We start from the raw sequence: 18,256 nt of genomic DNA, 5'->3' as shown, positions 1-18,256 counted from the left end.
TATCAACGCATACTGTTCATCTCTTTTTTTGTTGTTGTTTTTGTCTATTGCTATTTTATGCATGAGGAAGTTCTTGTTTTCTACTCTGTGCTTGGCTGGCTTTTTCTTTTTTTGTTACTTAGCCCTGTGTTTCTACTGATTGCTTTTTCGCATGCAAATTACAGAATGTCATGGAAATGAGAGAGCTCTGAAAAAAAAGGAAAGATAATGCTGAGTTCCAACTGTCTTTTGTTTGTGCGTAAGTGTGTAAAATATATGACGTGGAAATATTTTCAGAATGGCCTTTGACTTTCCTTCTGGTGTATATTTTTATTTCTCAGTAAAAGAGTGGGTGTTTTTCCCATTGGAAAACATGATAAATCTATAAATACTTGTTAATAATACAGGTGTTGGGCATAAAGAAATTTTTTCTCATCATCCTTTCATGGAGATAAGGAGTTATGAACCTGAGTGCTTTGCCCAAGCTAAAATTTCAATTCAATGCAACTTTTTTGCATGAAACTAACTCTGGCCCATTGAAACCAATGGCAAAAGTCATTGTCTTCAGTTGGTCTGGGATTTCACTCTTGTTTCTGGTTTACATATGGATTTTCATGTTTTTTTACAAATATCTCAGCAGGTAGTCAAAGGTTTCAAGGATATCTACAGCTCTATTTAAAAGAGAATGTGATGAATGTGTCAAAAAACCCCAAAATTAAACCTGTGCTTATCTTTATATAAAGCATGAGCTTAAATGGTTGAATTTAGAAATGTGAATTAGCATTTGACAGAAAATATTGTTTTAACCAACTGTCAAGCCTTTTATTAACCACCTTATTGCATCAAGTGCAAGAGGTAATTTGGCAGTTCTTGTCTCCACTATTCCTAATAACAGCAACAGGAAAAAAACAATTAAATGAAGTGGATAACTACAGTCTATGGCGGGGTATGCTTTTAGTAAACAAGCTGTAATTCTTCATTTAAAAACAATAAAGCACTGGGTACTCTCAGCTTCTTGTGCTGGATGTTTCTAATAGCCATACCCCCGAGGGAAGGTTTTGCTGTAATGTTTGAAAAACTTAATGAAAAATGGGTTGCTATAAACTAAGATTCCCCTCCCTGAAAATGTTTTTCTTGAGACGTCCGTGGGAATTTAATATTCACTGTTTTTTTTCCTCAGTCTTGTATATTCTTGAATTGTCTTTTTTCCTCCATTTTCTCCGTTCTTAATCCTAGGTCCCCTTACAAAGAAACAGACAGATGATTTAGGTGATAATGACGGTGCTGAAGATGAAGGTATTTTTTGCCGCCAAACTGATTTGCATGACAAGGATCCCTGAAAATCTTTTTTCTCCCCTCTTTTTTTGACTTCTTGTCTTCTTTTGAAGAGTTTTTTTGTTTTTTTTTAATTCCCATTTTTGATGTGTTTTGTCTTCTTGCTTGTTGTTATACATATATATTTTTAATTTTTTAAAAGAAAGAATGTTGTTAAGTTCTACGTTTTGATACAAAACAGTAACAATATTTAAAAAGGAGGGTTTTTGTTTTCTTGAAATGGACTTTTGATATGTTGCATCCCACCTTTTGACTGAATTTTGTCCATACTCTTTAAACTAACACTCTTTTAAAGTTTCTCTGTACACCTTTTTGCATGTTTTCTAACCCTATGTATTTCACCAAGTACAAAGATGTTTCTTTTTTTTTTTTTTCACTGACTGGTCTCAGTTTGATAAACATAGAAAATATTGTGTTTATAAAAGGAAAAAATTCAGAACATTCTTTAAAAGTGTCTCTTAAGCAACAGAACGTCCCCAAATGCCAACCCATCTGCATTTAGGCTGCAATGAAAAATATTTAATATTAAAGGCTACCCCACCTCCCTCCAGAAGGGAGGCAGCATTGCCTGCTGGTGAAGCTCTGTGGAGCTAAACTAAAACTAAAAAAAACCCTCACCACTTCTGTTTTCTGCAAGCATGCAAAGATGTTGATCTACTTGAGCTGACCCTTAGAAAACCCTATTACCAAGTAAAATCAAAAGTTTGAAATGTCAAGCATATTATTCTGTTCATAAATTATGTCTGTTGATCATGAAGCTATGCAGATTTGATATTTTTTCAGGGCTATGAAAATGGTAACAAGGGGCTCTTTTCCTGAGCAGTCTCATCCCTTCAGGTAGATGTGCTTCAGAGTTGTGAATCTTAAACACACACTTTGAGTGGTTTATGGTCAATGAGTAAAACAAATTACCGTATAGGACTGGTAGGGTTGCTGCTTGCTTCTCTCTTAATATTTGGGGTGGCAGGGGGAAGTTGGCCAGATGAAAATTTACTTGTAGGCTTGAAAGATTCTTTACTAAGAAATTTTTCATCACAGATAACATCAACTACTCTAACTTAAACAGAAGTACAGAGTCTTTCTAGAAAAGATTAAGGAAGGCAAATTTGAGCATTTAACTTCTTACCCAATAATTGAACACAGATTTTGTCACAATTTTATGACTGATTTATGATCCTTTACTGGATCTGTATGTTAAGCATACGAATAAAAGCCCACCAGCTGGGCCAAAATTTGCAAGATTTGATGGTTTTGATAAATTGGAAATCTCCTTTGAAAGCTCTCCTGTGGTGGTTTAAGCCAGCAGGCAGCTAAATAGTACAGAGCCAGTCACTCCTCCCTGGGGGAGAGAACTGGGGAAGGAAATATAAAAGTAAAATTATTAATTGAGATAAAGACAGTTCAATATGACAGAAATGAAATTAAATAATAGCAATAATCGTGATAAGACAATGAGGATATGCCAAACACGTGGAGCACAGAGCAATTGCTCACAGCCCCTGGCTTAGATGCTCAGCAGCTCCTGAGCAGTGACCCCCAGCCAACTTCCCCTCAGGTTCCATGCTGAGCATGAGGCCATGGGATATGGAATATCTGGAATTTCCCTTTGGCCTGGTGGGCTCAGCTGTCCTGGCTCTGTCCCCTCCTAACCTCTCATGCCCCCCCAGTTTATTTGCTGGGGGGTGAGGAGCTGAAAAGTCCTTGCCTTGGTGTGAGCACTGCTCAGCAACCACTGAATATCAACATTATTCTCACCCTGAGTGCACAAATTAACCCTATCCCAGCTGAAATCAGGGCACATAGAGCTAATTATCACAATTCAGATCCTCTTAGCTCTATGAAGTCAGGACATTTGTACGCAAGTCCAGGAAAGAAGGTTGCAAGGGGCATTCTTATGAAATCTCAAAAATATGTGATAGTGAGTTAGCCATTACAAGAACGACTCTGTCTTGTTTTAACAATATGTTTTAAGAAACCATTTGAAATTTGGGCTATTCAGCCAGTGGGCCTTAATAGCTCTCCTAAATTGCTGTATAATTGCCAAGACAGATGCTAATAACATCAGATTTGTGGAGCCCTCCTCTGCTGAGAAGAGGCTCCTCAGTTTACTGAAATTCAGCAGAGAGTGGTTGCTGTCAGAAAGTGCTGCAGTAGGTAGGCTCAGATGAGAGGAGGGATCTCAGCCTGCTGAGAACAAGTGTCCATGTCAGGGAAAACCTGTCTCCTGCTCTGACAATTGCAGGAGGGAGAGGAAGGGCTGTAAGAACACAGCACTCCGACTAGGGGGGAAGAAGCACATTTACAACACTAATAAATCTCTGTAATTTATAGGACTGGGATTAATTTTCTCTGGCGTACAAGTGACAGTTTTGTTCTCCTTTCTGTGCCAATAGAAGAGTGCAGGCAGTAGTTAGACTTTTACTGCTTCCGAGAGGCACAGAGAGACAGGGAAAATTTAAATTTTTATGATCACTAGACACTCAAGACTGCTGGGGTGTGTGCTGGGTTGATAGAAGCCCTCTCTGCTGAGACCGTGCATTTCCCAGGGGAGGAGCAGGATCAGGTGTCCTGCATTTTTGTGAACCTGCTCCTTTGTGGAACTCCAGCACCTGTTGCACGTGCAGAACTGAAGAGTTCACAAACTCAGTCATGTGTTTGGGTATGAGTAGCAGGAAAGAGAGAGGCCAAGCAAAGTTTTTTGCAAAGTTTTCTGCTTTGTCCTTCAAAGCCTTCCCTTTTTCTAGTATGGTAGATTTTAGGCACTGTAAAATCCTTCAAACAAATAGCTGTAGAAAAAATAAAATAAATGCTAAACTGAATGAATGATGAAAGTGGAGCCTTAGGGAAAGTGGGCTGTACATGATGTAAAAGAATTGCTACCAGATATCCACAGAGTCCATGTTATATAAACAAGGCTCAGTGATTTCTAAAATGCCCAAGATGGTCTCTACGTGAAAAAATCTAGAGATCTCACATTATTTATTGTATTATATCTTTCTGAACAAAGATCTTCCATAGCAGCTTCTTGTAGCAAATGTCTGGAGAGCATTTTGTGTTGTGCCACTCAAATATCTGAGCTTGATTAGAAGATTTCCCTTTAAAATTCAATAATCCTACTCCCATCAGCTGCTGCATGCCACTACCACAGTGTTGTGGTCCAAGGCTTGCCTGCACAGGCACTGGAGTCAGCAATCAAACTTGGATCTCTGGTATGTGCTGCAACCAGTAGACCGGGCTTAATTAGATCATTTTTCATTTTTGTTTTCAAAAGACCCAAAGGCAGTAGTGCACATTACCAGCTAATGATCTGCAAATTTGCTGTTTAAAAAATGAAGGTGTTTTCAAATTCTATGAGTTTGAAAAGTCAGAAATTACATAAATGCCTTTTTTTCCCTCAGTCTGGATGGACTATTAACCCTTTCATCCCTACACTTCTATTGCTTACCTGTTTTCAGTAAACATTGAACAACTTGAGCAGGCACCAAAACCAAAAGTGGCAAAAGCATTTCCAACCAGTGAGCAATGGGGCTTTCCCTCTTTATAGCAGTGGTGGATTTGCCCATTTGCTGACCTGCAGGTATGCAATATCTAGTGTAGATGCAAGATTTGCATTCAAATTGCTCAGCAGTTACACAAAGTCTGCCTTCCCCAGTCTGGAAACAAGGCTTAGTTTTAAAAAGTAAAATATTTTAATCTTACTGTCTTCTCTCAATCTTAATTTTGGTCAGGTAATAATTTTAATTGGCAAAAATTTAATAAATAGCAAAAATCAGTGCTTCTTATGCGCCCTTAGTTCCTATCCACTAAAATCCTAAGCATGACCTAAAATATGGCAACACAAACCATTAACCAGCCAATGTACTCTGGGATCAGAGCTGGACTTCTAAGCAGTGAGTGTTGTATGAAATATCCATGAAGGATTGCTCACAAATGAATTCTCATCCCCTGCTCCATCACACACACCTTGCCTGGCACATCAACCTGCAAATCCTAAATCCTTATTTAGTCCCCAGAGCTGCTTGAGCATCTCTCAGTTTTTAATGCATTCAGCCTCACAGCATCCCCCTGCAGTACAGGAATGCTGCTCTTCCATTTTTAGAAAGGAAGAGTGCAGATGCCAAGTCTGAGGAAGGCAGACACCAAGTCTGTTGCTGAGAGCACACGACTCACAAGCGGGGCCTGCACTGCAGTTGATGGATGCTTCTGCTCTTCCCTCCTCCCTCTCAATTTCTCCTGTGGAAAAGGAGATAGATTAGGAGCAGATGCTGCTGTTTGCTCACAGGCTGTAACTGTGATGATTCTGATAATTTAGTCTGGTGCTCTGTCTTGTATGGGCTATTGGACTTTGTTGACAGAAGGAAGTTCTTGGTCCAGAGCAAGTTTTAAATCAAAAAAGCCAAAAACCAACTCAAATTTTAAGTTCCTAATGATGCAGAATTTGTCTACAGATCCCCTCTTATGCTTAACAGCCCGCAGTGCCATTGGTGTGAAGGAGCACATTGCAGAGTTGAGGCTCTCCACAGCCCCCTGTCACTCCATTGCTCCCAAAATACTCTGAGATGCCAAGTTTGGCATTTCATGTGCCTTCAGCTGCCATGGTAAGAAAGAGGGAGAGCAGCACTCTCTCTGTCTGGCACTGGTTGCATGTTTTTGGGCTTGGGGGATCAGCAAACAGCAGAACACATTTGTCTGTCCTGCTAAGCAACCACATGCTCCAGCCTTGAAATTACAATTTCAAATGGTTTCTTAAAACATATTGTTAAAATGAGAGCCAGCCAGGCTGGGGCAGCACAGATCTGCCCACTCTGGGTGATTATTGACTGATGCACCTAGCCAAATTAATGATTCCTGTTGCCCCTGTCACCCATTCATGTTAGCTCCCTGATTTCCTCCCCAAAGCACAGCTTCCAGTGCCACTTGCACAATAAATTGTGCTGATTATATTTTCCCTTTACGCGCAGACACTCTGTTCAAGTTGTGTCAAATTTTTGTGGTGATGTTATTAATACTTGAAAACATGCATGATAAAATCCTGACAGACCTTTAATTTAAGTACCTCTTTAGGGCTTCATTTCACTTTCAGCACTGCCAAGCATTGCTTGTACAGTGAAGAGTCTGTCAGCTTTTGCAGTTCTAATCATCCTTTAATAATTTAAAATGAGTGCTTACCTGGCTATTGAGGTCCTACTCTAATGGGAATCTGCTCCAGATGTTTACCTGTAAAAGCTTTGGCCTTTTTCATGCTAGGATAACGTTTGTATAGTCCTCCATCAGGATCTCAAATAATTTTCAGGTGAAGGTAGTTAAGGGTTTGAGAGTGCACAAAATGATCCCCTGGTTTGACAGGCAGGAAAACAAACAAAGGGAGAGAATTCTGTTTGTCTGAAGCCTGATGGATGCAGGCTATATTTTAAAATAGAAAACATGTTGGAAACTCCTCACAGAAGCTCAATAGTTACCTTGATAATCTCAGGATATCTAGTTTTATATCTCGTTTTAAAATCTTGGCATTAATGGATGTTTAAATATTAGGACTAAGTGCACTAGTTTATTAAGTGGTAGTGCATCTATAAGGCATCTGATGGATTCAAACTGAAAGGTCAAATGCTGTTGAAAGGCTTTAAAATTATTAAGAGTAGCAATGATTGGTACCATGCTCTACTTAAATATTTTCTACAGAAGGTTATGGAAGAGTTACACACATATCCACATAGCATCCTATGGAGGGCACACACAGGTTTTGCACTCACCAATCGGAAAGTTTTCCACTGTTCTAGTCTTTTTTCACATTCAAAACCCAAGATTTACTTAACAATCTGCATCAAGCTGTCACAATTTTTTTTATGCCATCTAGAAAAGCAATGCTTGTGACATCAGTGCTAAACTAATTATCTTTTTGTGTGAAGTTGTCTCAAGGTAGGCTTTTTTCCTTTCCCATTTTGGTTTTCCAATGCAAATTATGCTTGTTAAGTCACATGGCCAATTCACAGCAGTTTTGAATGATTGAAGCTATAATTATGTTTTGTTATATATGACAATTGTGACTGATATGCACAGTCAGACCTGGTTGTGTAATGTAACAAACATAGAATAAAAGTCAGCCCCATTCCTAAATTGTCTGTAACACAATTAAGATGAGACATAAAAAGTAGATGCAACAAACATTAGAAAGGTACAGAAGAGAATGAATAATAGAAATAATTACAAGAAAATTAATGTATATGTAATATAAATAAGGTTATTCTGTGCTGTACAGTAGGAACTACTTAGATGTTTTATGAACTAGCAATTGAAAGCCAAACAAATCACAGCACTCAAAAATGATCTTATGAGTGACTGAAACCAGAACTGAGTTGAATTTGAGAAGGATTTTTAACAGGGCTATCCTTGCATATGTCTTAGAAAAGATGAATGTGTCTGTTTTTAATTAAAGCAACACTTAGTAAAAGGCAACAAAATTGCAGAACACAACTAAATTAAATCAGTCTATAAATCTACCGGTGGCAGAAATGCCACATTTACACCTAAAGTCTTCAGGTTCAGAATGAGCTACAAACACAAATAACTGTTAATCTTCATCCTTGAATTACTATTAATCTGCATATGAAAGTGTAACTACAGTGTCCTGAGATCACTCCAGCACATGCACATAAAGGACTGCAGGAGAACAAAAAAGGAGGTATCATTTATGGTCAGGTTTTGAAAAGTACCCGAGTACCAAAAACATCGATTATTTACTTCATTGAGTTGGATACTTAACTCCAATAATCAATTTGAAAAGTGCATCTTTCTGCCACTTTTGTACTAATACACAAAAGTGTTCTCCTCACAGACTATTACCTTAATTCTTCCTCCAGTTTAGTTCTAAAGGATGAGAGTTTTCATGGAGGAACATTTTAAGGTAGGAATCAATTCTTAATTAAAATTCTTGATTTTTTTTTTGCTCTCTTCCTTCAATCTTACCATTTAATAACCTCAGTTGCTAATAACATATGTACTCAAACAACACCCTCCCAGCTGAATATTTGCACCTTTCAAATACTCCTGGCTGTAGACTGCAACTGATATGAAACCTCTGACCAAAATGCAGTCATCTTTCTTTTTCTCAGGAAAACCTTTGTATGATTCATAGCCCAAAGTGCCACCAACCTCAGTGGAATGCTGCATACCCTGGCTGATGTCCCCAGCACTAGATCCCTGCCCAAGACACTCAGAGGCAGAGTTTTCCTTTTGTGGGAGGGATTCCTCTTGTGACTGATGGTTTTGGCAAAGCAAAGAATGAGGAAAATTCATTCTGCAAGTCATTTGCTCTGACATGGCACAGAGAGAGCTGAAAACTGGCCTTCCTTTATCTATCTGATCTGTAATCTTTACAAGGATATTAGTAGTAGAAAATAACAGTATTGTAGAGACAGAAATTACTCAAATAATAACTTCCTTATATATGAGATTTTTATTCATGAATATGTGCTTCCTTTCTCTGATAAAGGACACTCATTCTTTTCTAAATATTCCAATATTATTTTCCAGATATACAGGCCAGTGATACCAACATTTCATTGCTGTTCACAGTTGGTGCTCTGTAATTCTATGTAATTTTAATTAAAGAAGAATTCTGAGACAGTTTCCCCCTGTGTTACCATCAAGCATACAATTAACTGTGTACAATTTCTGCTGGGAACAGTCACACAGTGATTTCAGATTAATAATTTATTATTCCTTCCATATTTGTATCAAAAAAAAAAAAAAAAAGGCAGCATAGACTAGGAACAAGCACATACTAGAAACAGTATATGAATTTGGGAAGAATTTTTTTCAGTGTACATTTTAAGCCTGAGAAGCTCATAACTCCATCCTATGGACAGTGAAGATAAATAATCTCTGTAAATTTACACTCTGAAAGTTGTATGTTGTAAAGCCCTCACTAAAAGCACAATCAAGGAGAGCAATACAAGCAATTTCATGCACAACCTTTCATCATCTTTTTGGTCTTGAATAAGTGATTTTTCTAGTACTTCCAATATTGAAGGTCCAATTTCCGATCTTGACTGTTCTGGCATTTTCTTCAAATCAGAATCAATATCAAAGTAATAGTAGCAGTTGGCTTTTTATAAACAGGAACATCTGTGCTGCTGTTTTTCAACTCATTCCAAAAGCAGGTTTTTTAGGGAAGCTGCCCCCACCTGCTCCTTCAGAAACAATTCCAACAGTTCTGCAGAGAGCTCCCTTGAAAGCTTCTAAACTAAGATCCTCCCAAATCAAAGGAATAAACAATACATCTGAGGTTTCTTCAAATGCTGAAGGAAGCAATCAGAGAAGTTACTTGAATACTGTCATAATGACAAAAAAAAGTGGTTTTGAATCAGAATGTTCAGAACAGTTCAGCACTGGGAAATTTTCCTATGCTGTCTTGCTATTGGCTTTTTTGGTTTTGAGGGACTATTATGGCATATTATGATTTGGGTGGTGGAAGAGACTCAGGAACCCAGTAAATCAGAACAAAATGCAATTTAATCAGATGTAACATTTTAAATTTATACCCAAGCTGATTTATTTCCTGTCCAACAGAAACCCCCCAACTTTTTAAAACATATCAGCCCATACTAACTGTTTTGGATTGATACTCAGGAGCAATTCTCCTCAAGAGCACTAACACTGTTCATATATTCAGAAATTTATTCTGAGTAGATGCATACATTTGCAAATAGGACTATTGAGGGGTGGAGGGATACCTAAATCAAACTCAAAACACCGGCAATATCTAATTTTTTTGTCAGAGAGAATGGCAGAGCTTCTAACATTTTAAAACTGTTCCCTGCCTTTGATGTCACTTTTGATAGCCTTGCTGCTTTTTTTTTTTTTTTTTTGAATGCAGGATGGGGATTTTTCAGTATTGTTTCAGGCAGTTATTTTTTCAAGTAGTCCTTTTCATGATTTAGGAAACTAATAAGTACCCATGCACCTTAAACTTCAGGCTACCCTGAAGTTCTCAATAATCTTAATTCAAGGTCTAAGTGCTAAACAACTTACAAGTACTTTTTGAACTCAAACTGCAGAAGTTATCAATAATCTTAATTCAAGGTCTAATTGCTAAAAAATTTACAAGTACTTTTTGAACTCAAACTGCAGACCCATGCAAAGACTGCTGTTTGTACATGCCTTTTACAGATTAGGGGAGTGGAAGAAACCAGCACTTTTATGTAGGAGCAGAAATCTTGTTTATCTTAATATGTTGGATTTCCCTTAGCTAAGATAACAGAAGGTTGCAGTGAGCTTGAGAAGTGTTCAGCCAAAATGAGCTCACTCTTACGTTAGCAGACATTACACAGAAGACACCCAGCTAAGCAGGGTCAGAATCAGAGCAATGCCTCACTGCTTTTGAGCAAACGTGTTACCATTTTCAGTTCCTTTCTGCTTTTCAGAGTGTTTCAAAAACAAAAAAGGAGTTTTAGTTACGAGCAAGCCACAAAGGACCACTTGTTCCCACCTGCCCATTTCCTTATGTCAAAGATGTTGCTTGAGATACACTTGGACAAAAAAATAACCTCACTAAAAAAAAAAAAAAATTAAAAAAAAATTAAAATATTGCATGTATCTTCTTTGATGCTTTCTTGAGATAAAATGTGTCTTAATATTTTTTCCAGACATTCGGGACAGTGGGGGACCTAAGCCTGTCATGGTGTATATTCACGGAGGGTCCTACATGGAAGGCACTGGAAATTTATATGATGGCAGTGTTCTAGCAAGTTATGGGAATGTGATAGTCATCACAGTCAACTATCGCCTTGGGGTGCTTGGTAAGAAGCTTTCAGCTTTCCACTAATCCCTGCTATCTGCAATGCAATTCATATTATATGTGAGAATGTACTTTAAAGGAAAAAAAAAAAGCAGAAGAGAGGCATCAAGTATTTTTAAATTTTCTGTGTCGAATATAAGGTTTGTATGCTGGGGATGGGATATAAAGACATTGCAGGTATTTTCTGGAAGAGCCTGCTGTCATGCAGCATGAAACAGGTATTCCCACTGCTGAACTGTCCAGGCAGAAGAGTTTCTCTCTTTTATTTCCTTTTTTCCTTTTTCTACTTTTTTTTTTTTTTTGTTTGTTTGTTTCTGTGAATAACCCTGATGTTTTAATTCATAGATAGGTAAATTAATTTTTTAAGAACTTTTAAGCCATAGAGGGTAGAGTTTGCTAGTGGAATGGAAGAGACTAACTTTTAATTACCAGGGTTTTTTTATGCTTTGAAAAAGTGAAGGATGCTATGAAAACATCATTTTACCTGTTTGTTTTGAGCTTCATTGTGGTTTTGAGAAGTGGTATGGGTGTCATTCAAATACGTCCAGTATTTCTTTTCCAGGTAATGTATTAGAGAATGAAAGAGTTACTTTTGATTGTTTCAAATACATTCAGTAGAACGTGTTTGTGCTGTTGGTAGAGGTGTGTGGTCTCCTTCTGGTACCTTGTGTTTATGGAAAAAAAAAATCTACTCTGCTATTTTCTCAGAATAGCCACATGCATGATAAAGCTCGAGACAACATGATTGTTAGGGGGTTCTTTTGCATATTCTACCAAAATATTGCATGCTAAGACTCCTGAGAGCAGGAGCTGGGTCCTGGGATATACTGGAGATCAGAACAGTAACTTCAGAATACTGACATAGAGGTATTCCCTGGAACATCTGTAACAGCAGGGAATTTATTCTGAACACCAGTCAATTTTATTTTCAAATGTCTGCTACTCTGCTTTACTTTTGGGTTGTTGGTTTTTGTCATTGCTCTGTTCTTGGTGTTTTGAATTTGGTCAGCTCAGTCCCCAAGTGGGTCAGTTCTGCTTTGCTCATCTGGGTAATTGTCTTCCAACAGTTTCATTTTTGTTAAAAATTCTTATCCTAATTTCCTAACTTCAGGGGGAGGGAATGGATTTTAACTTTAGATTTTGAATTTAGTCTACTGTGATTGTGTTTTACAAGGGACTGAATAATTTATGGAGATATCACTATTATTGTCTGGATTTATTTCCTTGGTACTGGAGGTTTCATTTGTGGTGTAACACTTTAAGTAAGGAAGTTCTGGTATTTTGTATGGTTTTATTCCTCCTGTTTTCTAATTATGTGATGACTTCAAGTCCTGGACACATATTAGTACAGCAGTTAATAATCTGCTACCTGTGCCTCTAATCAACACTTCAGTTTTGCACCAGTGCCTGTCTTTAATGTCTCAAACAATATTTCTCTGTATTATTTGCCAGTATAAAAGAAAGTATCTATTATCTAAAAGGGCTGTTTATTTTTGTGTATTATTAAGTCTGATTCCTAAGTCATTAGTAATTGCAGAGTTTAAAAGGGCTAGTTGCTTGAAAGATGAAAATTAATACACCTTTGTTGATGATAATGGTTTTTGCACTTGTAAATTAACACTGATCACTGAGGCAACCCATAGTTACCATCTCATCAGCTTAGAGGATTTCATTTTTGTTCATGTCTTTGTGATTCTTTGGGCTTCATGGTCTTTACTGAGCCTTAAGGGTCAAAGAGATTATTTTATTTGAAGTGGGACCTATGACAGTAAAACCTCTAAAATTCACAGCATAATCCAGCGATTGGTATGAATACTTGATATGATGTTCTGCAGACCTTGTAACGGGTTTTGGGGTTTCCTTAGTAAAACCAATGCTGTTTATGTAGAAGTCATACAAATCTGCTGTATTTGGTGCAATGTCTATCTGTCATATATTAAATAAATAGGTAGTGGAGAAACAGGGCAAGAATCAGAAAAGAAAGTTTGAGCCATTTAAATTTTTCCTGCTTTTCCTTGTTTTCTAATCTGCAGATACCATCAGAGTAGGACTGTACAGAATCACAGTAGATATCAGCTTTTAACATTTTGATATTTTGAAGCTCTCGTTCCTCCTTGTTCCAGCAGAATGTTACCCTTTGCAGTCACATTAAGATATGGATTTACAAAAACATAGGGAAAAAATTCTCGTCTTCCCTTTCCTGATCACATCCCACAAGGTGAGAGGTCCAGCTCCACTGATTGGTGCCTGTGGGATACCTGGATATCCCCTCACCACTGTGTAAAATGCCTGGCTTTAAAGGCAGAAGGAAAATTTAAGGAATTATTAATCACATGAGAAGATGTAGGGATGAAATAAGGTCTGTCTTCTCCCTTACACATGACCTTTATTGATCTGGTTTCTTGTATCAGACTTTTGTGGATAGATGTCTTTATATAGGTGATCTCTGTGAGTCCTCTGCCATCGTTTCTTGCCACCAAGATGTTGACTTTTCTTAAATAAATAAACTGATAGATCATTATCATTCAATAAATGCTTAGAGCTGAAATAGTAACATCTTCTTCCAGACTTGAGACTGGGGATGTATTTTGGTATTACGGTCCTCGAAGTATTACTATTAAGTCCACAGTAGACAGCTTCAGATTATTCAGACAGTTCAGATTATTTTCCTGTTTATTCTGAGTTGAATGATCCCTTGTTTTATGGACTAATTTTTTATGGACTGTGGTTTTTGGAGATGCAAGATTTACTTCTAAATAAAATATTAGAAAATGCTTAAAAGAGAAATCCGTTTGGTGAAGAGAAAGCAATAATAAAAATTAAAAAATAATGGAGCGAGTGCATCTAAAATAAAAATAAAATCCAAAACCAAAACAAAATAGCAAAATATACTAACCAAACAATCCAACAAAAACTCAAAGCTCTGGTGAGTTCCCTGGCCCAGTTTTGTCTTTGAAACAAGTCTGGGGATGAAAGTCTGTTAGAAATTGTCCTAGGATAAAGATGATGGAAAAGAGAACTGCTTGCCCTGGGAAATTGGGGACTACTGAATAAGAAATCATTGGAACCACACTATGTCTTCTTTAGATTCTTTCTGAATGCAAGTCTTGTGCAAGCAATTTCACCAAGAAGGAGCACTGCAGAAGCAGTCCAACAGCCTTGAAGGACAGTGCAGATATATCTTCATGGCCTCTTTTCGGGAAAGAACACGCATGAAGAAAAGTTTGGTTTTTAAACTCAGCTGATAGGAGATGTCAAATGTTTACTCAATATATATCCCCCTGGTAAAAAGCAGGAGCATTTTATTTAATTTTCATTAAGAAGATAGAAAAGATTTATAAAAGGAGTCTGTTCAACATCCAGAAAAGATCATGATGGACAGATTTAATACTGTCAGTGCTGTTTTCTGTGTTCTTTCTTATGAAAGATTTATTTAGAGAAGGAGAATGCTTTGGGTCACCATTGGCTACTACTGCTTTCAATTTCAATAGCGGAGAGAAAGGAGAGAGCTCGTTTATGCTAACTGGGAATTTGTTTCTTCATTTTATTAATTTATACTCTGTTCTTGGTTATCTTTAAGCCACAGGACTCCAACAGAACTTTAATAGAAAAAAAGCATTTGTATTGAAGCTCACAAACTGAACAGGGAGCAGAAATAATGACTTAGAGAAATCTCTACTTCGAGCACTGCTTTAAATGTCTCATTTTTTCCTCTTTAAGAGGCAGTGGTTGTCCCTACAGAAACAGTAAATTGTCATTCCAAGGGTCTGGATCAAAGGTGGTAATAAATAAAAAGGAAAAATGTATTTTGTATTTTCTGTTAGGAATTCATAATATCTGCCTTGGGAAGGCAAACATCCTAAACTTTTAGACCAAAATTCATGTCAAAATGGAAGCAAACCCATGAGTGAGATTTTCCTTGTTATGCCTTCTTTAATTATATGAAATTTTCCCTTTTGAGGGGGATGTAGGAACCTTTACTGTCATTTAGCCTCGCATTTATACTGTCACCCTCTAGTTTGAGAACATTGTCTGGGATTACTGACTAGAAAACACTTATCTAGGTGTTCCACCACTTCAATTTTTTATTTCTTTCTAGTTTTTACTTTTAATGCTGCAAGTAAAGCCACTGCAGCAGGCTGAAAGCTCTGATAACATTACTCAGTACATGATTTCCCAAATAACTGCACTGAAATCAATGGGGCTCTTCAGTGCAGGGCATCCCCTTGTGACAGAGCCTGGTTGCCCATAATTTGAAGTGATGTGATGGACAACAAGGGTACTGGAAAGGTATTTGCTCCTCCTGTACAGAACTGCTTCTGAGAATTAGGATTCTGATGTGTTTTCCAGCCCAAAATTCCATTTTTCAGTAGTGTGTTGTGTGAGCCAGCTGTGCTGGGCTGCAGCATTCATGCCAAACAAAACACACATTAGTAACAGAAAACGGAACAAAGAGAAAGGCACTGTCACAGAAGCCCTTTCTTAACTTTTTTAGTGACTGTTGGAGCTTTATGGATAAATTAGTGACAGAGAATGAGTCTTATTATGCCATTAAATATTTTGCTGCTGTGTGCCTGGATACATTAGGAAAACACCTCAGGTTTGAATTTGCTGCTGCGCAGAGTGATGCCAACCTGCAACCTCTCATTGTCCAAAGAGGTGCATGAAACACAAGGACACAGCCCTGCAGTGAGTGCTGGGCAGCCTCTGCCAAGCCCAGAACTCTGCCCTCGCCCGTCCTGCTCTCAGCAAGCAGCTGCACACTCCCAACAGGCCAGGAAAAATGAGGCACAACCTTTCCTTTATGAGCAAGCTTATGTGCATCAGCACTATGGCAGCTCCAGGATGCAGCCTGGTGAAACCTTTCATGGGATGAAGAATTACCAGCTGGCCACAGGTCACAGAGATGAGAATATATTATAGTGAAAGCTGCTTCAGTGCAACTTGGAAACACCTGCCTATTTCAGGGGTCTAATTCCATTGGGATTGACTAGAAGGTACTGTCTTGTTTTGTTTTAATACTTTTATCTTTTTTGATAGAGTAACATACCATCATTTTTTGCCCATTGCTTTCAAACTAGATCTGGTTTTTTTCACTGTTACTCTGATTTGTCAAATTAATTAATTTGATTTACCCTAATTTAGGTAATGATTTACTTTGTATTGTCTCCATCAGAGTTTGGATGGGTTTTTTTACTGCCTTGCTCTTTATTTTGACAGCATGGTAACACTACCAAAAATATTAAAAAGAGGATTAAAATATTATTAAAAATAATGTATAAGATTTATATATAAAACTTTCAAGAATTGCTTCATATTAGATTTAAAAGCTTTGGTCAACTTTCTAAAGATACTGTGATGAACTAGCATTTTGTTTCACTTGAGTATTTTTGCAGAGATCCTATTATGTTCTTTTTCTGCAAGCTGGAGAGTTGTGTCTCCTGAGGAGAAGCCTTTTCACTTCAGTAAAAGTAAGCATCTCATGGCACAGTGGCTATTCAGTGAAAGTAACAGTGCAATAAGAAGGTTTATGTTAGTTAGATATCAAAGAAGATAAAAAATGTGCAAAGACTCTTTTTTCCTACATTGCTTAGACTGTGGGGTTTTCTTTTATAGTTCACAATTTAATATCCAGTAAAAGTGGGAAAATGTTTGATCATTAGCTTTGGTGACAAGCACATCCATTATCTTTTTATGAAACCTTAAAGGTACTGTCAGGAGATGGCATTTTATTCCAGCCTTGCTGCACCTCTAAAGGGTCTCTGATGAGCCTCTTCTCTATTATCCATTTCCTAAGATGTTTGAGTAAAAGTGATAGATGAGCAGAAGATTATATATTATTGCCTAATTAAAAGTACATTACATTGAAAGTAAAGATGGAAAATTAATCTCAAAACACATCAAAATGTGCAGTCAAAAATCATTCAAGTTTTCTGGTGCAAGAACATGCAAGGAATGTTAATCCACAAATACTTTTAGGGATCCCTGGCAGCTTTATAACAGTTTTCCTTTAGATATAAAGGAAATTTTAATATTTTAGGATTGCAGAGAAGAGAAGGTGTCCAGAAGGCCTGATCTGATCCCACCTTAGCCTGGGGCACCACAGAGTCTTGGAATGAAACCCTCCAAATGAATTTGATTCTAGATAAATAGCAGGAGTTAAGATAGAGAGAGTACTGCTGTTATCTGTTCCCCCTGGTGCTGTACTTCACAAGAGCTGATTTACACATCCTTAGAATTCTAAAAATGTATTAGACAATTCTTATTTAATCTAGCAGGTAACCTCAGGGCAGCCCCAGTTTGCAGGAGGCCCAAGCACAGCTCATCTAGATTTGCAGTGTCCTCATTTCATAGGTCCATTAATAGAATTAGCATTCAAATCTCAGACCTGCTGTCATTAATGATATTTTAGTGGTTTTTTTTTTTTTTTTTGGTGATTTAGTGCCAGCCAAAGGGAGGTGGGGAGTAGAGAAAGGGAAATTTCCACGCTTGGGTCTGCACCACCAAAATGACGAAATGGATGTGAGGTAAACAATGGGTTATTGACTGGAGATCTTTAAAGGGTCAACTGCAAAGCACAGCAGGCAAGATATTCATGAAATGGGAACCCTGAGTAAATAGTGCACTCTTGAAATGAACCATTTATTTTCTATTTGTGCTTTTTCTAGCACAGCCAATTGATATTATCCACCTGCTTGGATAGATGCATGCACACACCAGTTCTCTATTTTTTAGGACACAAAGACATAATTTTATTTGCCATTGAATAGGTTTCTATCTTGGTACAGGTACATTTTAAATAACATGTTTACTCTGATGTTCTAGACATCTTTTTTGATAAACAAAAAAATAACAAATAAACTTTAAAACTATTCATTTTGGCATAAGAACAGTTTGTGTCATTTCTGTCAAGAAAAATTACTTTTTGGTAAGATAAACTTCCTTCATCAATATTTAATCATATAATAAAAGTATCCCAGTTTTTCTAAATAGCAGATTTATCTTTGGTAGCAGAATAAACTTCAGCATGATAATATTTGCAAAATAGGAAGGAGAAAGATCTCACTGAAGACAAGTTATAAATACCTCACAGCCTCAGAAAAAAAAAGCCAAAATCTTTGAGACCCTATTATCCTACATGATGTT

General features: G+C 37.3%; 1 protein-coding gene across 7 annotated transcripts in view; it reads left to right on the top strand.

Annotated features, from left to right (window-relative positions):
- The window catches only part of NLGN1 (neuroligin 1), a 426,636-nt gene that overhangs the window by 221,748 nt on the left and 186,632 nt on the right, over positions 1-18,256 (top strand). For 5 of the 7 annotated variants that reach the window (XM_063167300.1, XM_063167301.1, XM_063167299.1 and 2 more), the window contains 2 exons: positions 1,216-1,275; positions 10,959-11,111. In XM_063167300.1, the coding sequence (XP_063023370.1) occupies positions 1,216-1,275; positions 10,959-11,111 (213 nt within the window). The remainder of the gene's footprint in view (positions 1-1,215; positions 1,276-10,958; positions 11,112-18,256) is intronic. The other 2 variants (XM_063167304.1, XM_063167303.1) reach the window with 1 other exon arrangement.

This window comes from Melospiza melodia, chromosome 12 (assembly GCF_035770615.1).
Source record: "Melospiza melodia melodia isolate bMelMel2 chromosome 12, bMelMel2.pri, whole genome shotgun sequence".
In the NCBI taxonomy this organism is placed as follows: domain Eukaryota; kingdom Metazoa; phylum Chordata; class Aves; order Passeriformes; family Passerellidae; genus Melospiza; species Melospiza melodia.
The sequence above is the reverse complement of the archived record's forward strand: the minus strand, read 5'-3'. Positions and strand labels throughout refer to the sequence as shown.